Genomic DNA, 25,847 nt, shown 5'->3' with positions numbered 1-25,847 from the left:
AGTTTAGTTATATTTATTTATTTATGTGAGTGATTTGCTTATCTTTCCTATAATTTGCACTCCTATCGTCTTTTTCTATTTTGTTGTAACGGTTCGGACCTGCCCCTACTTGACATCTGTGAAAAAGAGCTTTATAGCTCATCAGATTTCTCCAGTATAAATACATATTTTGATTACTATTTCGAATACATTCTGGCCAATGTAGAAGAGTGGGCCGAGCATACCCTGCAGAAGGGCTTTCCAGACGGTCTCCTTAGAGCTCCTATAGTGGAGGCCCTTCCACCAGCAGTGGCTTGACCAAAGGACATTTCAGAGCTGCACCTTTAACCTATTACTTTAACCATTAATTATCACCAGTTTTTGTTCTGTACTTTAAGTGGAAGTGTAGATAGCTGGACACCCCTCCAAAAGCTTATAGACATCCCGTAATATATGTATACTCTATGAAATGACTGAGACATCCAATATAAAATGTAAGCAATGCATAAGCATTACAGCCATTCAATAATAATCTGTTGTATCCGGTCTGCTCTGATTATTCCTGGCTGTTGAAATGCCGCCTCGGCTGGAGAAAGTACTTGAGTTAGCATTGAGTATATGTTTTTGTATACACTTTTATGACAATATTCATAATATTTCTCATATCATATGCATGTACATTTGATACTTTAGAATATTGGTCGGCTGACACAAGCTTGCTAGTGGAAAAAATAGGTTGGGGAGTTATATATGTATACGTAATGCAGCAGTAATAATGTAAATACGTGATGTTTATGTAACACTGATTTTTTTTTCATGCAGCTTGAATATGTATTGCTCTGTTGAGCATTTTGGACTGGTTATACAGTCATGAAGGAATGAGACCCAAGGCAAAAGGCTGCAAATTGAATGCATCTTTGTTCACGATTTTAATGTACATATTATTTATGAGCATTGCCCAATACTGCGTTTTGTTAAAGTGTTGAAGGCAGAACTGTTTATTCTCTGACCACATTGGGTAACCTTCACACTCCACACCTTTTACACGTGTACGCAATAAAACTAATTTTGTTTTAAATAATTGATTGGCACTGGATTGTAATTCAGGTACATATATTTAATGCTGATGTTTTACCACATTTCATAACGGCATCATGTACGATACAAAGCGTCCATTTGTAACTCTAGAGAACGTCCCATGGAAGAAGGTATCGGATAACTACTTCTAAGATCCCGATTTAAAATCCACAAACTTGGGGCACACTTTCCCACGTGCCCTACTGCAGTGAAAAATATTCATTGCATAGCAGTCAAATGGTTAATCCCTTGGTCATCAAAGCAGTATTGTTTTACATAGAGCTGGGATTTAGACAATTCAAGTGAAAACCAAATTTAATTCGATGGGGGTTTTTTCCCCTCGTGCAGTCATTGATGAGTTATTTGTGACTGGGCTCAGACCTTCCATAATTAAATTGAAACCCCAGTTTAATCATGGGCAGCGAACACCTCGATTTGAATCCAGCATTTCAGCGGTGCAAGATAAGAGCCCTGACCCCTGAGCAACCAGACCACGTTGCGCTGATTTGTTATTGAGATTTAAACCAAAAAAACTGGTTGTTGTTAAGCATTTGGCAAGAAAAATAAACCATGTGGCGTTCAGGTGTTGCTTTTTCATGTTAAGGAATGTGTGAAAAGACAACTGAAACGTATGGTTTTGTTTTTTTAGACCAATGAAGCATTGTTATGGTAAGGCATGCTTCCCCGCAGGAACTGTATTAATAGAGTGCTGTTCTAATGCGGTGCAATAGATCAATCATGCTGCAGTTTCATGTGAGCAGCATGTGTGCAGCTTGGATGTTAATTTAAATATTGGCATGGGTGTGCATATTAGTCCTAAATATTCCACTAATTTCTCTGAACATAATACATATAAAGCAATTGTGTCTGCCATTTTTAACCAAAGTTTGAGTTAAGAACAAGGCCTCTAGCCAAAACCCAACTGGATCAGGATACTGTTGCGAAAACAATATGCTATTGTAGCTCTGTTGATCCGTTGAGCATAGTTTCATTACCTTATTCTTTACCATGACTTGCAAACCGAGGCAATGTCCATTCAATATCAATGCGGTGACCTCCGCAGAGCTGCCAGGGATTTTCTGCGTACAATTTATTTTAATTGTGGCAATTAATAATAACACAGGGTAGCGAACTGAACTTCATCGTTGGAGATAGAGGGCCCTTTTGAGGGAGTCGCCTTCCAGCAACAACGGAGGGCAGAGGAGCGATGCTCACAACAACGAGCGGAGCACCGGCCTGTTAAAACACAGCACAGTAGGGGGCACAGGTGGTGCATCTGCCAGTCATCTCAGTCAGTCAACCCATGGAACCTGGGTCTGTCCCGTAACCTCCTGCCAGCGGGCATTCGATAACTTCACGTGGCCTTAAAGTGCACCTAGTCTGGCACACGCGCCGTGGTGATGTCACCGCCACTTAGTGGCGAATGGTGGTTGTTGTTTGAAGTTGAGTATGGGCAAAAGTGGCTCTGTAAATGTTATATTTATCATATCAGTGATATAAGGTCGCAAGGAGATCACAGAGCAACCATACATCTTTCGAACTTGCAAATAGCATCGGTATTGGCGATGTATTTGCGGCGACGCCTCTGTGGGGAAAACTTAAAACCTCCGTTTCAATGTAACACAAATTAATTCGATTTGTTTTAATGTTTACATTATTTTTTTAGAAGGTTCAGTGTAATATTTATTAATTGTTCTCCCTCAACCACTCTCCCACCCTTGGCGCTCAGGCAACAACCCTTTGCCAAGATGCCCTGCTACCCAGGGCTCTCCGAGCTGCGCTCTCTGGCCGAGATGACGGCGTAGGGTGTTGTGGGATGGTGTAGGGTGTTGGGTGGGCTGGGGTGTTGCGGGCGAAGGGAACGGGTGTCAGCTCTCGTGCCAATTGCACGGGGACACAACACGTGGGAGGTGAGATCAGCCAGTCTTCCTGCCCTACAAATACCTCCTTTCTCCCACCTCATTGTCAAGGTCGTGGGGGAGTCTGTTGGAAGCAAAAGGGCAGCCTGTGAGTGGGATTTCCACTGTGGAAATCGCACTGGCAGTTTCTCGTAGGTGCAAAATTGTGGGCCACTTGGGAGCTTAACTGTGCATGAAAAGGACCGGAACGTACTCCTGTACACGTTGTGTCCCGTAATGTACAGCTTAACGTTTGCTTAAATAAATATACATTTATACACTTGCAGTGAGAACCCAGTGCGTATTAGTTCGCTATGCCTGAACTCATACGTATAAGATTTTCCAGCTGCTGCAACGTGAAACAAAATGAATCGCGCAATTTCTTGTATTTCAGTTGGCGAAGGAAAAGAAAAACATTCACTGTAGCAGCTGGCACCCACATTCGCTCAGTAAATGCAATACAATTGTGTGCCTTAATAAATGTGCCTATTTACTTTATGTTAATTCTGCCCGTGTGAAATATGTTATAATATCCCTAAATAGTAATATTGCTCATTAAATCCCACGACCCGAAAACACAATGTTCTTCCTATTTTTACATTTGAATTGATGACGAGTTCGATAGATTATCACGTAATGTTTCACAACACGAATACCAATGAATGCGTTTCTCCTCCATCTTTGTTGGTCAACTTTTTATTTACCTCTTTACAGGACCATTTTCGTGGATACTGCAGATATAGATGCTCTTGATACATGTCATGTAATTTAATAACGTGATTAACACATTTCAATGACGCTGCAATTAAGTATAATTAATGGTAGTACTGCTACTTGAATGGCATATGAATGTCTTTGCTTTTTTCCATTCAAGGAAATGTAAGCACTGTGCTGTTTGTGAGAGCCTGGTTCGTTGGGATTATAATTTTAAATGCATTAATATGTTTTATATTGTAACATAGCGCACCTATTTCACGTGAAGAATTGCGTCTTTCTTACGAGCAGAGCACATCTTCACACTGGTTGATTGTGAACAAAAGACATTGATGGCTGATAGTGAAAAGTAATTATTCGAATAATGGGTATTCAATGTCGATCCGCGCACCGTAAACATTCAGCGATGCCAGGGGATCATTTGTAACAAATATTTTGTGTTCTAACTCACTTCAGTGCCATTCAACAGTTTGAGGTGTCTGTTATTTCAAAAGAAGGATGATAATAAAATCACTGTGAAGAATATGTATAAGCAAGGGGGCACAAAGGGCATTGAGTGGAGAAAAGGGTTTATTATTCGCAGATAAATTATTGAAGCAAAAACATTTGTTTATACAGTTCATTGGGTTCTTGACAGAACCGTTTTATTAATTAACAATGAGATGTTGACTAATGACCTATGCATTGCGCGCAATGTAATTATCCTTTTTACGCAGGCATTCTCTATTTTGTGGTCAATAAATGGAAATCCTCCTTATTTACACATTATAGTGTTGCTAATCATACATACCTCAAACGTGGAATTTATTTACAACTTTTTTTCTCATCAGTCCCAAGGCAGTGTACATCCACAAGAAGATGCACATCAAAGCAGCTTTGTTTAAACAAAACATATAAAACTCCTCTGATTCTGAGCTATGAAATGTGGCCTATTGATTGAGTTTCGTCATTGTGTGCTCAATGTCATTGCTTGAACATTTAGCATAATTATTATGCTTTTCCATTTACGACTAATACATTTTGAAGATGTTAAGGATATAAATGACTTCTATTTAGATATTCTTTTTCTCTTTCCCCCCATTAATTAAACTTTGGTGTGGAACGGGCACTTCTGGAATTAGCATCATTAATCAACACTGTATTCCAAATGGGGGGGGGAATAAATATTTAATTAATGTTATACTAATGCTTATACGGCAACATTTATCTTCCAGCAAGCAGGTTGAAGGCGGTTGGCATCAAATATTTATATTAGCTTTCCTTTCAAGGCAGGTGAAAACCCATTAGGACAATAATACTCGTTATGAAGGAGACTGAGGTGAAATGTGTTTGAAAAACACAAAAAACGAATGCCAAAACAATGAATACCAGCAAAGAAATAGACTTTTAAAAAATCAGATAGAGGCTTCAAACAACGTAAGCAAAAATAACGTGTATGTACAGCTATACGAAGTGTAGTGTACACATGTCGATTGTGGGGGGGGAATCTATGGAATTGTTAATATCGGTTAGAAATTCGTCATGCTCCTTCCTCTCCGAGGGCGGCTCTAAACTCCAGAAAAGCACATGGAAGGCGATGGAACACGGGGTTTGTACATAGCTCATGCCAGGTGCGAACGATTGAGTTAAGGTGAAAACGATGGCTGGTGTGCAGTCTTCAATTACCGAAATTTGCCACACCTGTTAAGAGCAATGTAGAAAAACCAATGTCAGAGCTCTCAACTTCCTTACATGGATTTAACGTCAGCTGAACACCGATTCATCTTCAGCAGCGGCGCTTCTGCCCACCTCCGTGAACGCGGTAAACTGAAGGAGCAGGAATAGAAAAAAATAACGGAGGCTGTGTTCCTCAACATGAAATTACCAGCAGTGCAACTTGATCACTGACCTGAAGGTGAAGGCTCACATTACCCACATGATGAAAAATAAAGATTTCTTTACTCGCCATGTGAACTGGAGCACGTTGACCTCCCAGTATTGGACCGTTTCAGGGCTTATGCACACGACTCACGGCGGCGCAGGCAATCTTGTGTTGGAATGCATCTGAAAACAATTTAAATGTCTTGCAATAAGGCACGGAGACATTGCGAGACATAAAGTAACATGCATTCGTAAATCATCCCTGTGCAAAAAACACGCATATGCAGACGTTGGGGTGAAGCACATACTCCTCGCAAGAGGAGTTGTACAGTACATGGATAGGCCAGGTTCGCTCTGCTGTCCGATGTGAATTGAAATGTTGTTCATGAGTAAAAACAAATCGCGATACACGATCACGAGACTTTCCTGAGCACTCCCATGAGGCACTTTTAAGACAGGGTGTAGATATATATCACCACATTTATGTCATGATGTTCAGTGCACGGTAGGATTAGAACCTGGTGGGAGCTACGATTGTGTATGTATATATGTTTAACTTCTTTCGCACTATACGTAGCCAACCGTGCGAATCGGAGGTGCGTGTTACTGGCAATCTCACTGCAATTGGCTGCCAAGAAAAGCAAACTGGGGCTGGGCAGGACACGTGACTGGACAGCACGATGGCCGGTGGGCAAGACTAATGATGGAGTGGCAGCATAAGGAGGGAACCTCCACGAGAGAAATCCCACCGTGGAGATGGAGCGATAAGATCAGCTCACGTGCAAGCAGCTGGATGGATTGTTGCATTGCGAGTCCACGAAAGGTGATGATGGCGGCAGGGGACTTGGGAGGCCTTCAGCCAGCAGTGGATAGATCATGGCTGGTAGTGATGATGAAGTCGAACTTATGGTGGTGAAGGGAGGGTTCTTCCAAAATCCATGTTTGCCAAACCCCTCCCACACCTCTATATTACGGTCGGTAACCACCGCTCTTCTTCTGCCTTACTGCTGCTACTACTGAGTGTGAGCCAGATATGTTAATCCATGGGACGTAAAATCAAACACATGGTGGCTGTACTCTTTCCTGGGGGCTGGTTAGGTGGAGTTTCAGAGGCGAATCAGCAGGGGCCCCCCAATTGCTATGGATAACTTTTTTTTCTATCTAAATAAAATAGTTAAATCTTGACTTAAAGCTTTCGTGACTGCAGTAATTCATATTCTTGGGTCTTTCGGTAAAGTCACGTCGAGAGCTTCAAAGAAATTTACAAAAAAACCTACGACGTTTCGATTGCAACACAAGCAATCGTCATCTCATTTGTAAGCTATCTAGTTTTTTCATCTGATTTGTTATTATTTTCATACAATGTGGATAAGTTGTAATTGATTATTGTAAATGAAAGTTAAAATGTATTTTAATATGCAAATGTATTCATTCTGACACGCCTACTTTGTATATTCCCAAGACATTTAATTCATTTAAGTGACAGCAAAATCCCCACCTCTACAACCACACGGTGTTCTAAATCCATGATGGGTCTCAATTAAGCTCACTTTTGTCTGGTAGTTTATCATATACTATACAGTAAAAAAACACCTCATTTTAGAATGCACAAAAACACTCATATTTCTACCTCATCCTCTTATCCCCATCGCCATGTGATGATACGATTTTTTTTTTAATAAATTCGTTTTACAAATGTCCTTCAGCATATGTCGACAGCCCCTTCTTTTAACATCGACAGGGATGCCACCCTCTCCTGCTGTCTTACCATATTTCAGATGTGTTGCGGCCGTATGATCTCTAGAAATTCTTCTTTCTCTAGCTTTGCGATATTCTCATACTTTTACAAAGTGCTGTCCTCCCCTGCTGCCCGATGTGTCCATAATGGCATTGAGTCACGTGATTGCTCTCTATTTAATAGTTGGATAAACCAGATCTGTCATGCCACCAGGGCTTCCTTTGTCTCTGAATGTCGATTTTCCCCCTAACTGGTTCACACCGAATGTTCTTCAAACTTGTCTGACACCATAAGGCTGTTAACTATTATAGAGAATACTTTTTTTCTGTCCCATTTTTTTGAGAATATCTCATTTCCTCTGCCTGCTTCTGCCAATAATCAGTTCTCTATTGAGCCAGATTTTTCGTCTAATTTCTTTCCAATGCTCGGCTAATTCATTATGCAACCTCTCATTCTCTTCAATAAGCAGCCACTCCAAGTATTGTTAAACATTTTCAGCCGTATCTATGTCTTTTCGGCTTGGACACTTAACTGATTTCTTAAATGTTCATTACCAGACTGCCTCAACGATAGCTGTTTTAAACGGTGTTTCTGGTGATAATTTGTCTTATTTAACGTTTGCAAAATCAACACCTCATGGAAGCAAACTCTATGACTTTTGGGTAGTGAGTTACTCGGGTTTGTGCAAGTGCTGTGGTGACTAAGAAGTTAGTGAGCAGGTGCTGCCTTCTGAAATAAGAATTCAGGGCAGGGGTAAAAGTAAAAATGTAAGTGGCACTTTTCCAAACGAGGTCCTTTTGGCCCTCATTGGTTGGTCGACAATCATCTTTTCAAGTTGGGCAGAGATCTGTGTCAATGGTCAGTGCCACCATATGCCTACAATGATTGCACTTTTGGAACCAGACACCAATTGCCTCCTCAGTTTCAGGAGAAAACAACAGAGCCTGTGGCATGCACGTCTTTCCTTGTTTGGCGAAAGCTCCCAAGAGCAGAACAATCCACACGGGATAGAAAATAAATTATCCTATCACTATAATTAACTCATACCTGTTATGGCTACCTTATTCAGAAAGTATCTTGGCAATCAACAGACCGTAGGAGAGAAATAATTATTTTAGCGAAAGTATTAAAAAGCATTTCCAAGCTCCCATGAGTGTTGAGCTTCCATCACGATGAGTGTAGATCTGCACTCATCTTCGTCAGCACAGATGCTGCCATGGTGTGATGGTCAGTTCACTGGACTTCCATGCCAGAGGTTGCCGGTTCATTCGCCCTGCAGGGCAGTTGAAACATTGGTGCAAGTATCTTAAATGCCCCCATCCTCCACCGCCACCTCTGTCCACCCAGCAGTTTCAATGGGTACCACCACAGTTAGCGAATCAGCAGGCCACATGTGCTGGGGTGAAGTGTGGGTCGTCCCGCTTCCTCCCCCAGATTTCTGGACAGCGGTATACTCTCTAGAGCACTGTTCTTCAATTTTCAGAAGGGTCCACTTTTGCCGATAAGACATCAGTGTGAGGGTCGCCACACCGCCTGCATGGGGTGTTTCACGTTCGTGTATTGTCGGGGGGCTGCACTAAAGGCCACGAGGGGCTGTGAGTGGCCCGCGGGCCTTGCAATGAAGAAACACTCCTCTAAGAGGGACTCTCCAGAGCTCCCTCGTGTGGATGCCCTCCTTCCAAAAGCAGTGGCCTGGGCAAGTAATTGCCGGGCTGCACCTTTACCCCTCAACTGTACCTTGCATCTTCATTGAGAGCTCCTAGCTCGTAGTGGAAATTACACATTCGGTAGTGGAGATCGATTTTATATTTCTGATAGGACAAAGCGCAGTTGTTATTTTGTGCAATACTAATGGCTCGCCCATTGTTTGTAAAGGAATTTGTTCACGTTGTAGTCATATTAATTCGTGTTTATTTTAGTAATACGCTTTGACTGAATTTGTGCAGGTAAGAGATACGTTTCAAAAACATTTGATTATAAAGACTATTAGTAGAAGTAGTTGGGAATAACTTTTCGTTCATGGTAAATAAAGTATCGAGTTTTGATTTGAGGCTGTTTAATCATATATAGTATTTGAAGATTCGGCTGAAAACCCACCTATTAAAAAATACATTCACTCTCCAGTTTTTGATCTAATCTCTTTAGTCTTTTGCTCCCCGGTCAATTTATGACTTATTTTCCTCCTATTCTTAGGTTTTTTCGGTAAAGTCACGTAGGTAAAACATTAAAATTAATGAAAGTAAAATAAAATAAAAATCACGACGTATCGGAGGCAACACAAGTCTCCGTCATCAGGTGGGACCGTCACAGCCAGATTTGCTGCATCAAGTGAGGCAATGATTCAAGATGTAATCCCTTAAAAGCGAGTTGAGGGGGGAGGAGAGGGGGGCGGAGCTCATCAGAATGTGGTAGCCAATGAATGGAACGTATCGGGAGGGAGGGGGGCGGGGCTCAAAGACGGCACGACGTGTCACGTAGAACGCCTCGGGAGGGGGAAGGGGGGCGGGGCCAAAAGAATGCACGACGTGGTACTTTCATTAATTTTAATGTTTTACCTACGTGACTTTACCGAAAAAAACCTAAGAATATGAATCATTGCAGTCACGAACGCTTCAAATCTAGAATTATTTTCCTCCTCTACACGCGCGCTTGGTGCTACGAGATCCATTGCTTGTTGGTGCCTTGTACACCCGAATTTATTATGTCGAATGATAACTTTTAAAAAGTGTTGTCTGCTACCTGTCAGTATCATTATTGTTTGGAATAGACCGTTAGGCAGCCAGCTGTCAGGTTATCAGTCTCATCCTAAGCAAGGGCAGATATAATTGTTGATATATTCTTTTGTCTGCACATAACGCATTAAAACGCCACTCTTCATGCTGCATTTCTAAGTGCAGACATCTTATAAACATATCTCCCAAGTGCGTAGCATTTTCACGAGCGCTGTAATTTATTTTGCATGACACAATTATTGGACAGCCTTTTGTTTCATGAATGCCAACCATAAATCAGCGAAATGAACGCTTACGTGATCAAACAGGTATCCCTACTGGAGCAGTAAATTGCGATTCCAAACATAGAATACAATTTTCACGTTTTTTGGTTGTATAGTACACTCTTAATCATTTTACCAATTAATGTATTGTCTACTACAGATTGTTTTTTTTTTAACTCAGGCTCTCTCCCAACGCCCGTTGACATAATCTGGCGCAAAGTAAATTCAGCTTCTCGCCAAACTGACAAACAAGCCATGATGCATCCGGGGCACACACGCCATGGCTAACATGTCCCCGAGGACGACAGCAGAGCGAGCGCTGCTCCGAGTAAATTCGGGGAGCCAAAACGGGGTGAGATTTCAGCAGCCATGGTGACTGTGGCCGGCCCGCGAGCCATGCGTTACGAGGGAGCGCGAGCCGGCGCGCATGTGGTAGCGATTAAAGGAGCCACAACGCTCACCACCAGCCCCCGTCAGCCAAGCTCAGCCGCCTTCAACAGCCCCCACCTCTTAACTTTCCCTTAACTGCACTCGACTGCCCGTGCATACGAGGGACTTAAACCGCACGTAAAGCTTGATTTTTATAAATTGATCTTCCAACCAAAACACCACCACATTTTTATTTTTTATGGAAATACTCATAAAGTAAATGTTAATCTTGGGATTTCAGCAGATTTTTTTTTTAAATAAATAATACACCTTTAAAAAAATTAGGTGGAAGAACGAGAAAGAGCCTTGCTTCAGCAGCATGCATGCACAGCCTGGCTTCAGGTTATCATCATTATTCATCTTTATTTGGTTAAGTCCTTTAAGAAAAAAATACATTCCACATTCGGTAAAAATGGCTGAACTATTTTCCACAAATATTTACTTTCTTTTGTAAGTACTGCATGCCATTTTAATGTTTGTTATATATTTCTTTTCTAAACAACCTCAGTAGTTCTTAATTCCAACCACCAGGAACGTGGATGGGCCTCTATTTTGCCAAGAAACTTCATTTTCAGAACTTTAGGAATTGTTGCGAGCGCATAAAAGAGACAGGATGTGGCTCTGCCCCAGCCAGCGATGAGGCATTATACGTGTCAGTATCTCCAAGGATCAGTGTGTGAATTGTGGCTACATTTTTCACCACATTATATATTTCTGTCAAGCGGACAAATAACGGCGTATTTTCCAGAAAATTATGTACTTAGTGTGTGGCACTAGTTGCCACATTATGTTCCTAATGCAGTATTTCTTCATCAGTCCACACGGACTGACATGTTATTAAATCCTGGAACACCACTGAATGAACCATACAATTGTCCTGGTAACAGCATGTGTAAAATAAAAAAAATAACCTCACTGAATTAGATCCACATCTCCTATATTTCTGGGACAGACTTTTGTTCAGGTTTTTTTGTCGTGGTGTAACAATGTTCATGACAATCTTAAAAGAATAATACATTTTCCTTTAAATTAAAATCCTTAAAATATATTTCGGTCTTTCCCCCCCCCAAATGTTATTGACGATGTGTGCTGTTGGCATCATGTCAGGAGACAAAGATTACATTCAGAAATTCCACAGATCAATGCAAGTCCTCCACGCTTCTGAGAATGGTTGCGAAAGGTATTTTCACAGAACTTTTCAAAAAGCCTTCAAGTGGCATTTCCTTACCCACTAGTGGGCATACTTTCACGCACACTCTGCTGTGAGTTTTGTGTTTGTATAATGGCATTCAAACCAGATATTTTAAATCCCAGAGCTGCAATTTGGACAAGAATTACGTATTGAATCATATCACAACCGTGAATTGTGACAATTGATCACATTTACTGGAGGATGAATTGTTATAGCTTCAAGGTTTTCTTCTCAAATCAATAAGGGGTTTCTACTGAGGATTTCCACATTGAACGTTGAACATCGTTTGTTATAGAGGCTTGGAGGGGTGAAAAAACGATGCTTTAATGTTGATTGGTGTAGAGGACTATGTTTATTGGACAAGAAAATGTTGGGTGCTGTGGCACTTGACATTTCATTTTGGAACATGTCAAGCACCTACTGTATGTGTGATCAATGAATGCAATGTATAAGGAGAGTGCCGTTCTCTCAAATACGCTCTCTTACCCAAGCTTCGCAAAGGGGTATTGGAACTAACGGAGGCTGGCCTCCTCACACCGCACAGCTTTTGGGGGTTATTTGACCATACCTATCCACGCTGGTCAGTGGCAGCTTCGTGAAGGTGAGGGTGCATAGATGTGGGAACGTTGAAGTACATTACAACAATGTGGATCAGTGGTGGAGGACTGTTTATAGGACAAATAAATGTTGGGTGCTACGGCACTTTGCATCTTACCTGAAGCACCGGCTGTGTGTGCGCTATTCGTGAAAAGAAAGTATAAGTAGAGTGGAGTTCTCATCAATAAGCTCTCTCACGCAAGCCTGGCGAACGGGTTTTGGAACCACGATGGTGAATTCGGTTGCCCATGAACCCCGTTTCACCATCCCGCGGTGAGCCTATCAAGTCTTGCTCACTTACAAATACATTATGCACATACCGGCATTAGTGAAAGCATATGTGAGGTCTTACATAAGTAGTAGAAGCAGGTTCCAAATAGTTTTAAGCATCGGCCCGTTACATGTTTCAGGTTAATGCACGTGCGTCTCTTTTATTCATAATGCGCACCAGAGTCATTGTGACGTTTGTCGGCTTGCACGTAAGTAGAATGTTTCGGCGTTATTATATCGCCCGTCGACTTGTGCATATGCAGCGTGTGTACGTCTTTGTCTGTCGTCCTGGGTTTAGCTCCTCATTCACCAGTTGTTGATCCATCTCATTGATTATGTGTTTCTCCGCAAAACCGATGCATTAATTTAACATTTCGCAATGGCTTGCCGCATGGAGAGCACTTTAGATTGCCGGGATGTGGCAGACATATTATGACATTGTTGTGTAATTCTAGATTTGAAGCTTTCGTGACTGCAAGGATTCATATTCTTAGGTTTTTTCAGTAAAGTCACATAGGTAAAAATAAAATAAAATTAAAATTAATGAAAGTAAAATTTAATAAAAATTAAATAAAAATCACGACGTTTCGGAGGCAACACAAGCTTCCGTCTTCAGGTGGAACCATAATAATAAAAAAGGGGGCCTGTCCTAGCCCCCCCCCTCAACCAGTATATATATGGGGTAGTATCTCTTGTAATCTCTCATTTACTTGATACAGCAAGCGTGCTGTGACGGTTCCACCTGAAGACGGAAGCTTGTGTTGCCTCTGAAACGTCGTGATTTGTTATTTTATTTTTTATTTTACTTTACTTTCATTAACTTTAATTAAAAAATTTTACCTACGTGACTTTACCGAAAAAAAACCTAAGAATATGAATTGTCGTGTAAACCGTTTACGGGAGGCAAAAGGGCTGGCAGTACGAATATTCTTGTTGCGAGACAAATAATGCCCTCCGTGCGACCCTAGTGTCGTGGAGATGCGCACTTGTCTCGTGAGGATGGCTTGTTCAAAATAACTTTGCCAGCAAACTCTGCCTAGGGTCAAGTATGCTGGAGTGTCTCGTCACGGTAATGTCCAACTGCACTGCATTTATCTTAGTTTGAAAAAAGGTGCTAGGCAAAAGAAAAAATGTGTTTATCCGTCTGCACATTTCTTTGTATGTGTATTGTGTGGTGTGTGTGTGCAATTGTGTGTGAGTGTGTACTGTCTTTGTGTGTGTGTGCGCGTGTGTGTATGCTGCTTGTGAGTGCATGTGTGCCCGTCTTTTGTGGTGAATGGGAGGTGCATCATGGCTTGCAGATGAGTGTGCTGGGCACGCGATAGTGAAGCGGTGAGCGCACTGCTCTACGAACCCGGCGACACAAGTTCGAATCCTACTCAGGGTCAACACCACAGTGACGATTTATCTGATGCGGTCCTGGGCCTCCCCCTCAGTAGACTCAGCCTCAAATGAGTGCCTGGTGCGGTGTGTAAACATCGCCACTGGGGAGACAAAGGCAGCTGAGCGGGCTGTTGGCCACCCAACCCCCTCGTGTACCGTGCCTGTCTCCATAGGTGCTCCGAAATAGCACTTGCCCCAACGGTCTGTTAAGGCTATACGGGGGATCTTTGTCTGTGTCTTTGTGATGAATGGGAGGTGCGTCATGGCTTGCAGATGAGTGTGCGGGGCACGCGACAACGCACGAGGGAGCAACGAGGAGGAGAGTGACGGCCAAGCTCGCCTCTGTGTGGCGCCCAGCAGCACGGAGTCGCGGTGGTGAAACGACTCAAACGGCACTTAGGAAGCAGCATGTTTGTATCGGCACCATGGACAGCCCGGAGTATTTGGACTTGGATGCCATCGACTTCAGCGAGGAGGGGATTTCGGTGAGTGAACGCGGTGTCCAGCTTTTAGTGGCGTGATCGATGTTGATCTATCCCTTGCATTGATTTTACGCTTGGTGATAATTTCCTTTCTGCGACTCACATGTTGTATTCAAACTTTTAAAAATTTATCAATTTCATTGCATTCTTCTTTTTTTTGCCCAGAAATGTTGTTGCCTATTGACATACTAATAGTTTGTTTCATGGTACAATGGCATTGCTAACTTAACTTTTTGAATTAATACGTGGCAACTGATAGAGTCTGCAAAAGCTGATACATAGAAATGTTTACTCCATATGAAACAGCAATGTTTGTGTGAACAGTGAGATTAAATAGTTTTTAAACATACTCAATGCAGCCTATAACATAGCAGCCTCTAAAATAGGCTGCTTTCGATTATAATTGTGCATCTCATAAGTATATAAGAATTATAATTTACTGACAGTGTTTTTCTTGGATGAAATGCATGAAGGTTGTACTCTTTGTAATCAGTGTTGTTAAGTGAGATATTTCTTGCGGTCACATGATGCTGAGCTTGTGCGATTGAGTTTGCTATGACTGCTGTATCTGCAAATAGATTTTTTTATAAGGATGGCCAAGGTATTTCCATGGAAAACTTTTTTCAAGAGGTTTTAATGTTGGGAAAATATGTGTGAAATATGTGTGTTGTTTGTATACATAAGGGGGACGATGCATAGACTTTAATCACATTTTTATTGCTAGAGTTGTGCACTGATTTTTTTTTATTAATACATCAATAGATATGCATCAAATCGATTTATAATCGGTCCTCTTGCCATCGGAGATGAGTTAGATTTTTTTCTGCATGATAGCCCTGAATTTGTACCACGACTTGGCAATGCATCAAAAAGTTTCGGCATTTCGTGTCCGTATCATACCGAACGAATCGCTCTCATGAGCGAGTGACTGGGCCGCAGAAGGACTCTCGCTCGGAATTTGTAAGTACAATTTAGGAAGGCCTAAATTCATCATTGAGTAGGACGTGACTGAGATAATGTTACATATTATCACACGGGAGTTCCAGACATACACCAACTGTACAATCAGTGCCATAGCTAAGATATGGTAGTTGCAGGACAGTGACTTCCGCGTGGTCCACATACATTGTAAACTCGGTGAAAACAACCTAAGATCCATACTCTTTGGTTCTATCGGTAAAGTCACGTAGGTGAAAAAAATAACTAAATTAAATCACGACGTTTCGGAGACAACACACGCTTCCGTCATCAGCAAAAAAACAGAATTACAAAAAAACAGAATTACTGTTTTTTTGCTGTGGTTGACTCACCTGATGACAGAAGCTTGTGTTGCCTCCGAAACGTCGTGAGTTAATTTAGTTATTTAAATTTTTTTCATCTACGTGTTGTATTGTTAACGTGGGAGGCTATTGACTTATTAAACTTTACAAGCCAGTACAATCTAAATCAAATGGCTACTTCAACCACTAGACCCAATATATATAAAAGAAAATTCATATAGCTCGTCCATACTTGATATTCTATGAACGAATTCACCCAGTAAATGTTCAAAAGTGGGAGTCTTAAGTTACTATTTCAATTACTATGTTATTATCTTTGGTATTCAACATACACGAAAGAACTAAAACACCTCATAAAATCATGATGAAAAAACTGTCATTTCAAAATGTTGGCTTTCATGCATTTATACATGCCACTCTCCGTTTTGACTGGGATACGGTGAGCATAATCCCAGTTTTTGGCACTGTTTGGACATTTTTAAGACCAATTCCTAAAAATCATTGACAAAACATGCCCCCTTAAGTTCATAAAAAATGGTGATCATACACCACGGTTAGATCTGAACATTTCTGAGTTAATGAAAACGAGAGATATAGCCTGGAATAATACAAAAAACATCAAACAACCTTCCTAATTGGATTAGCTATAAAACACTAAGAAACAGATGTACTCGCCTAGTAAGAAATGCTAAATTATCATGATATCATAAAAGTGTTCTAAAGTCACAAAAAAACCCAAGACTCTTCTGATAAACATTGTAAACAAGGCAAAATGTTATACAAAAAAAACATTCAATATATTCTGATTCTAAAAATAACTGCTCACAAAACAAGACGTTATAAGTGGATTTAATTATCATTTTGGATCAGCAAAACGTTTATTTGACAAAACAGACCAGAGTAAATTTTCTCCAAATACACCACCATTCACAACACTCATATCTTCCCCTTCACACAATAACCCTAACAATGTTTGTGAAAGTCAATGTCACTACTTGTTATGTATTCCCATATCTGAACTGGATGTACAGTACTGCTAAAATAGTTTAAATTAAGACATCATCATCCATGGGAGAAGATGAGTTACCTGCTTTTGCACTTGTGGCTGTGGCAGATCTCATCTATAACCTCTCACTAACTGCTGGTACATTTTTTTTCTCTTCTTGGTTCTTTCGGTAAAGTCACGTAGAAGGGAAATAATAAAATAATAAAAATAAACATAATAAAATAATTCTCACGACGTTTCGGCCACAACGCAAGCAGCCGTCCTCAGGTGAAGACCAGGTCTGTCGGGGAGACAGCGTCTGAATGAAACACCACCACGCTTGGAGCGTATATTTAAAGCTGGGTTGGAAGGGGGGAAGGGCGCCTTGACAAAATAATTTGCATATCAAGAGGAATTTAGCATATTTATGGGAAATGCAGGTATGTGATTAGTACTACTTGTGAAATGCGTAGGAGGTGTGCGGGGGGTTTCAAAGTCATATTATGCCCATGCTGGTACATTTCCACAATAGTGGAAATCCCCTCTTGTTTGTCCACTATATAAAAATGGCTCCAAAGAAGACCCTAATCATTTTAGACCAATCGCTATTCTTTAACCAGTTACTCAAATATTTTAAAAAATACTTTAATCACAAATATACTGCTACCTCTAAAGTCACAATCTCTGGCACTGTAAACAGTTTGCTTTTAAAGAGGATTACTACACCACCAGAGCAATGATGGATATATGAAATGTTCTCTTCAGTAACCTGGATAAAGGCCACTACTGCTATGCACTATTCCTCGACTTGTCAAAAGCCTTTGATACTGCTGACCATGATATTCTACTCACAAGACTTGGTCATCTAACATTTTCGGACGGTGCAATAAACTGGTTTAAAAATTACCTCTCCGATGACTGTTCTCAAAAGGTACAGAGTGATAGCATCTCCTCCACAAATATTAAAATAACAGAGGGTGTTCCACAAAGTTCCGTGCTGGATTTAATTTTGTTCTCATATTTAACCAATCTTGGACTCAACTTAAATCACTCTGAATTAAATCTCTTTGCTGATGACAATGTCATGCTAGTATCGGATAAATCTCCAAGCGAAGTCAAGCAGAATCTCCAACATGATTTCGACTTAATTCAATATCAATTCTCTATACAAAAATTGCTCCTAAATCACCAAAACACGAATGTCATGCTCTTTTCTTTAACCAAAAATCCAGTTTCATTCCCTTCACCTATTGCGGATATGAGAAACAACATAATTGAACAAACGGAGTGCTTCAAATACTTTGGTTTACTGATTGATTCGAAACTTACATTCCAACCCCATATTGATCACATCTCAAAAAAAATAAAGAGATATAGATTTTTACAGAAAGACATTTGTTCCCATTCAATTGTGCATGCAAATTGGTGAAGCTATCATTCTACAACCTTTTGACTACTGTGATGCTGCTTACAGTTTAGCTGCTAATGAAACACTAAACAGACTAAATCCGCGTTATAATTTTCCTCTTCGATTTGCACTGGATGTACCATACAGGACCCACCATTGTGACCTCTACTTAAAAGCCAGTATCACATCACTTGATGCAAGAAGACATCTCCATTTGGGCCTGTTCATCCATAAAATCCTCATTGGCAAATCTTCGCTATACTTAGCTAATTCATTACCACCTTAGTCAAACCCAAGAAACCAAAGACGCTCATCTAATTGCCTTATAACTATCCCAGGAACAAGAATTGGAATGGGTGACAAAGCCTTTGCCATTTCAGCACCAACCTTTTGAAACAACCTTCGTTCCTCCCTTAACATTACAAATCTTCCTTCAAAAATATCCTGAAGCAGAAGATTGAATTCAACCACATTTGCAAGTATGAATTGGAGCTTTGATCCTTACCCGTGTATAAATAGTTCAATTTTAATGTGTAATTTTATTGAGGGACTGTGTGTTGTCTTGGTGTCTTCTGAGATTCTTTGTATTGTTGTTTTCATGCCTTGCCCAATCTTACATTTAGTGTTGAAAAATCGGGCAGGAATTTATGCAATTTAGACATATACTTTATTTACATTTATTTATTTTGCATGACTTACTTACCTTTTCTCAATTTTTCACTCTAATGGCCTTATTGTTTGTTGTTGTAACTTGATAGCTCATCAGATTCCTGCATGCCAATGAAAATTTCCTAATAACCATCATCGTTTATTATTTACACAGCGCCTCCCATAGAGATCATCTCGAGACGCCAAATTAAAGGGTTGCTTGAGATAATTTCTCAGTAAAGGTTCGAATTCAGACTAAACATATCCTTCGTGAACAATATAGTATCGACAATGTACACAACAAACAAGAATGCACACAATTTAAAACATGCCCTGGTATGCTTGTTTGCATGCGATTCTTGTAAATATTACTCCTCAAAGGTAATTCTTAATCTCGCATTTTTATCAAAAGAGGACGACAAAACTGTCAAGACTCTTTTGTCCATGTGTGCTCCTTCTCGTCACGGTGCCTGCGTCAGCTGTTTACCACGCTGCAGCCTGGAAGACGGACACTGTTTATAGACATACACATAATGCTTGGCCAGTGAGCCCGATCTTGGCAGCTCACGGCGTAACAATGCATCGATTTAAACTCTCAGACATCGATAAGCAAAAAGTCAAGGGTACCAGCTAAATGTAGGAAAACATTCCATCCCAGAACGATGGCTGTACATGTAGCAATACATTTTTTTGGTGACTTAAAAAATGGGAGATCACGTTCGGAGAAAATGTGCAAGAAGTGAATGTGATAACGAGGTTTCGCTATCAATTATAGGGTCCATGCTGTGCATGTGCAGCCCTTTTATTAATCAACTGCTGGATGAGGGCATCCCCGTATCGTGTGGATTGTGGGATTTAATTGAGCACACTGTACCATGATGCTTAGTACAGGTTGGTGGAGACAGGAGCACGTAAGTGCCTTCTGCTGCCCACCACACAACCCCACAAGCCATATGACAAACCTGGCATGATTTCGATTTAAAGCTTTCCTGACTGCAGGGATTCATCTTCTTGGTTCTTTCGGTAAAGTCACGTAGAAGGGAAGTAATAAATTAATTAAAATAAAACATAATAAAAAATTCTCACTACGTTTTGGCCACAACGCAAGCAGCCGTCCTCAGGTGAAAACCAGGTCTGTCGAGGCGACAGCGTCTGGGGGTCATCCATCCAGAACTACCCATGCTCAAAACCTGCTTAGCTTCTGAGAATTGATGAGATCAGGCGCACTCTGCGTGAATTGTCACAGGCAAAACCATGACTCATGCAGCAAATTACATGTGTAAGAATGGGTGTGTTTCGAGTCATGTATGTTGTATGAACTGTGATGGGGTCACACCCTCTAGCTACTAGTGGACACCACATTCACCACAATGTAAAAAAAAAAAATCCATTCTTGAACTGAATTGAATTGCCGGCGGGTGAATCGTTACACCTCTAATAAGGGGCCTTGTAGATAATTTATCTACTTCACTTGCCATTGTTTCGTGTACTTTGGAGGTAGGTGTTATGTACCCAGTTTTATAACTGGTTCTGTAATTGCCATCGGTGACCAAGAAGTAATGATTTAAACACGCCACTCGAGCAAACACACCCAGACAACCTGCAGATGTTTTTAATGACATATTTTTTGCTTGTCCATCACGAAACTTTAACCATGGCGCCCAGACATTGGCAAATCCAAAGACAGTACTTTCATGGGTACGAGTCTACCATCAGTCTTTACATGCTTTCTTTACGATAGATGCATAAACGTGTACTCTGGCATCGATGCATACACAAACGGATACCCACACTACATAATATCGCCCACATTTCAGTCCCTTGAACAAAAATCAGTACAATAGAACCTCCGCACTTATAAATATACAAACAGTATAATAAGGTTAAGAAAATAGTATATGAATGTACTTTGGGAATTGTAGGGTAATGTGTTTGAGATAATGAGCATACGGATAAATCTATGCTGGCCACAAACCCGACAGTAAGTGGACTATGTATCACACTTGAGGTTCACATTTCACCTAAATCACTTTATGGGATGTGTTTGTTTTAAAGGAGCCATATCTACAATTGCTGAAAGCAGATTCTAAGACCTTTAAGTGTCGTTAGATACAATTTTGGGTCTCAATTATTCACAGTAATTGTGGCACCGCGTGGGCAAAGCTTATGCCATTTTGAGCGATTCAAGTTTGAAAACGTAACTTATAAAATGTAAATGTTAGACATCATGTTTAATGATCTTATTGTCTCACAGACGTGGTATTTATAGATTGGTTATCTCCACATTCAGACCGTTTTCACATTGCTTAACACACACACACACACTGGTCCTCTTACATGTCATCCACCTGATTCCAGTATTTTAGACTAATTTATGAAGGATACATTATACCCCGTAGAAAAATACAACCTTTGTCAATGTACCAATAATGTAGCACAGTGTGGGATCGATTCAATGTTTGTAGTTGGATGGTGTTGATAATTGGAAAGTGGAAGTTATGACCAAGTCTTGATCACAATCTGGTCGATTACACTATTTCAAAGTAAAAACTATATAGTGGTTTTCCCTCAAAAGTCACATTAATTAATTTTTGTGTGGTGCAGACTTAAAATGTGGCCGTTGGTTCAATAACATCCTTATTACCTTTGTGATTGAAATCTAATGGATCTGAAATTCTTAATATCTGTTCTGTCCCGCTTTTTGAAGAGAATGATGACTAAGGAATATGTCTGTACATGAGGTATTTCATTTCTGCGTAAACATTTAGTAAAATAGGTCAAGTAATTAGCTTTCATGTCGTTGCAACAGCTGGTCCTGCTTGTTTGATAATGTTTGTGGTTAATTACATTTGGTACAGGAACTTTAATTTATTTTTAACGCTGCAAAGGATATTGTGGACATACATTCAGATTACACCGTCGATCGTAAACTAAACAAATGTTTTTCCTGTGAGACCCGATATTTTTCCTATGAAAATCAATCCAACATGTATCTTCTAGTTTAATGATTCTGCCTCTGTAGTGTGTTATGATTCAATCTTGGTCTCCTAAGAACTACCATTTGCGATTTACCAATCCACCTTTTTTACTTCTTTCATGCTCCCATTGTTTATTATGAGATGTTCAATCACGTTGGCATTTTGTTGGATGATTTTTTTTGTATTCATTTCCTAATGGTTATACAGAGGTCAGTGTGCTCTGTGTTTTGTTAGGCATTATAATTAGTATTATCTTTTCTTTTCTTGTAATTTTATATTGCTTGTTTTCTCTTAGATTTTTTTTTACTTTGATTACTTTAAATGTTAACAATCAGGTCATAGTGTCGTTGTGATAGAAATACTAAATATTTTGGTTAGACGAGTCTAATTTCTCCCACTTATTGAATACGATTTTTTTCTTAATTATCTGGTCTTTGCCTGAATTTAGATTTGTAGCGTTGAAGTGGAACTGGCATTGCATCAGCTTCCCAGTGAAGATGCAACTCTGGCATGCGGATGGCCCAACAGTTTCATGTCTGCTGGGTTGTGATCACTTCCTGTGTTAAATTTGTTGAGGACACAGGCATCCTTTGACTTGCTGGGCTATTATCCACGAGAGTGAAGTCGATTTGGTTTTAATTGCGCCACGTTGGCTTCTCCTTGTCCATTTTCTTTAGTCCCTCTTTCTGAAAAATGCATTCACTGTTTTTATTTCCCCACTGTTTACACAATCGCTCATTGATGGTCTTGCTCATGATCTCGTTCCTCTAAACTACATTTGCACTGGATGTACTAGATTCGTACATTGGTCCATGTGATTTGTTATCGGGGCATATATCTGTAGAGATTTTAGGGCTTAGAAATGCAAAAATAGTTTTTTTAATTAAGCTCCCTCCCCTGTACATAATATACTTGAGTAGAAACTATGATCAAGTTTTTGAATATGGTATTGTGACTAAAATGTAATAATACATTTTTTATACTCTTTGGTTCTTTCGGTAAAGTCACGTAGGTATAAAATAAAATAAATCACGAGGTGGGAAAGCCACCTGATGACGGATGCTTGTGTTGCGCCCAAAACGTCGTGATTTATTTAATTTTCTACCTACGTAACTTTAACCGAAAGAACCAAAGAGTATGGATTCCTGCAGTTGTGAAAGCTTCAAATCAATATATTTTTTGTAAATTCGCTACTGGACGAAGGCCTCTGCATACAGTGTTAGTCATGGGTGTTGTTTGACCATCTTTAACCTCAACGGCCAGTGGTGGGTTTGGTAAAGGGGATTTTCAAGACTGTTTCAGATATTGATCGCCACTGACGTTCACCGTGGCTATGAATCGAACTCGGTATGAACCACTGTGCCATCCCTTCTGCTATGTCTGTATTAGTAAGTGAAAGTTCAATCGATGGTTTAAGTGCAGTAATGAACCAAGTGTAATTGTAAGTTATCTCCAACAATTCAATGCAATTCCTCTGCTGTGCATTTTATGTTGGTCATGTGCACTGCCATTGTCTTGTAAGCATTCGAAAAAGGACTGTAGCAGTCGCATGAGCAAGCAATTGCTGTGATGCACCTTTATAGTTGACAAGAATTTGTTTTATCTAACACAAGAAAGCATTTTTCGATTTAATGCTTTCGTGACTGTAGGGATTCATCTTCTTGGTTCTTTCGGTAAAGTCACGTAGAAGGGAAATAATAAAATAATAAAAACTAAACAATAAAATACAATTCTCACGACGTTTCGGCCACAACGCAAGCAGCCGTCCTCAGGTGAAGAACAGGGCTGTCGCAAAGACAGCATCCGAAATATCGTGAGAATTTTATTTTATTATGTTTAATTTTATTATTTCCCTTCTACGTGACTTTACCGAAAGAACCAAGAAGACAAAAAAGCATACTCTTATCACGATTGCAGGCTGGATAACACAAGACAAGGCAGTGTAAAATTCATCTGAAATGGGGAATCATTAGTCCTGATAATCTTTCTGTTGACGGGGCAAGCAATAAAAATTCTGATATTTTTAAGTCAACTTAATTCATCATGATATTGCTAAGCATTAAGAGTGGCTGACATACTGCAGCTTATGTAAATATCGTGGCAGCCAAGAGTGGTGCTTTTTTTTGCACAGCTCTAACACTCTGTACTTTTGCCAACGGACGTGTTGCACTAATGGTGCCCCGTGCCGTGTTCTCGTGTCTTAGTGCCAACATACCTTGGGCCCCAAATTAATAATGAGAATAATACTGTGCAGGTGGTTAAGAGTACATTAGACTGAATTAGTTTTGCTTGCCACTTACTCTGTATAAACTCCCCGAACACCTGGGCTGAACTATAAAAACATTGGTTATATTAAAAAAAACATTAAAAAAAAATATATAATTTGGTACAAATGCAAAAACAAAACTTTCAATATTTTGATTGCTAAACTGTAAGGCCGTGTTTTTGAAACAGTGCCATCTGCTCAATATTGTGCATGCTGTAGCTTACCTACAGGGGATACACTCAAGATTGTATAAATTATTGTTTTCAATACATTAGCAACAATGCACATCGTTGTTGGAATAAATGAAGAAATAAAAATACCTGCTGTGGGTAATACCCTCTCCCAAATCAATCAATTGCAATGTCCAGCATGGTAAAGTCTAGTCACACAACCCCCCATAACGGAAAAAAAAACTTTTTTTCGTACAATAACAGCTCTGGCTGTGAGTGTCAGAGTGATTGGATGGGCCTCATAATTGAGGCTCACAATATGCATACTACAGTTACTGCAGTAGGCTTCTGTAGTACAGTGGCATCGTCACATTCTCATCTGGTCTGTAGTTGGGCAGGGAAATAGCACGAATAATGTGGACTGCTAGAAGCAATATTGTTCCTGTATGTAATCTGAAACAAGCTGTCGAGTGCCTTTGGTAAGATACAATGATAGTTGTATGGTAGACATGCCATAAAAGACCTTTCCACTGCATACATGTTAAGATTATTCACGTTACGACAGTGCTCGTGATCATTCCCATTTAATTTGGGGAAAAATGTGTGTTCATGTTTCACGAAAGTTGTAAGAAATAAATAAAAACAGCGAACGGTTATTTTTTAAAATCACAAATTCATATGACATTTCACGTGATGTAGACATTTATCCTAAGTTGTGTATTGTAATAATGGCAACAATGATTTTCACCAAAAGTTTTTAGATTCATAGATGTAAAAATAACGTTAAAATGCCTGATGGAGTGGGGGGGCTCAGGCGTCCTGGCGAGGAATCACAACATTTAGTTAAGAGATGTGGTGTCAGAGATACCAGAGAAGACATATGGGGAGAGAGGGAGAGAGAGAGAGAAAAATACACAGATTTGGGGAAAGATACACTCACAGAGAGGGAGCAAAGGAGGCACGGCAAATCCAGAAATATAGATACACAAGAGTAACTGGGACAGAGAGGTATACGGAGATGTGAGATGCAAAAGAGGACACATGGTGATGCAGAAACAGACACAGGGAGACAGATCAGCAAACATATAGATTCAGATCTATATCTATATATAGATTCAGATCTATATGCTGTCCTTCCCCCGCACCTCCGATGAGTACGGTTGGCTACGTACTGTGCGAAAGAAGTTCACCATACATACATGCAGATTGACAGAGGCAGACACACAGAGAATAGCAGAAAAACAGAGACACAAAGACAGCAAGCCACAGATAGAGCATGAAAGAAAGCAATCCTTGATATACAGAAGGATACATACAGGCAGTGGTATTAGTGATATTGTTTTTAGATCTGCACTGATTCACCACTGCCAGTGCAACTTCCTAAGATTTGTTAGAACACAACAACAATGTATTTTTTTTAATTATATTCTCTTTTCGACTCATGGGTAGGACCCCGGCTCACCCTTCCTCCTTTCTATGTGATCCTGCACCCCAGCCT

At 40.2% G+C, this 25,847-nt stretch overlaps 1 protein-coding gene across 3 annotated transcripts in view; it reads left to right on the top strand.

The window, feature by feature from the left end:
* SNCAIP (synuclein alpha interacting protein) overlaps window positions 1-25,847 on the top strand; it is a 223,611-nt gene that overhangs the window by 104,903 nt on the left and 92,861 nt on the right. For 2 of the 3 annotated variants that reach the window (XM_078621833.1, XM_078621816.1), the window contains exon 3: window positions 14,406-14,617. In XM_078621833.1, coding sequence (XP_078477959.1) covers window positions 14,558-14,617 — 60 coding nt within the window. In that variant the 5' untranslated portion in view covers window positions 14,406-14,557. Of the gene's footprint in view, window positions 1-14,387; window positions 14,618-25,847 lie in introns of all 3 variants that reach the window. The other variant, XM_078621826.1, reaches the window with a different exon arrangement.

The sequence above is a fragment of the Lampetra planeri genome, chromosome 3, assembly GCF_965212315.1.
Source record: "Lampetra planeri chromosome 3, kcLamPlan1.2.h2, whole genome shotgun sequence".
In the NCBI taxonomy this organism is placed as follows: domain Eukaryota; kingdom Metazoa; phylum Chordata; class Hyperoartia; order Petromyzontiformes; family Petromyzontidae; genus Lampetra; species Lampetra planeri.
This window is presented reverse-complemented; position numbering and strand designations above follow the sequence as displayed.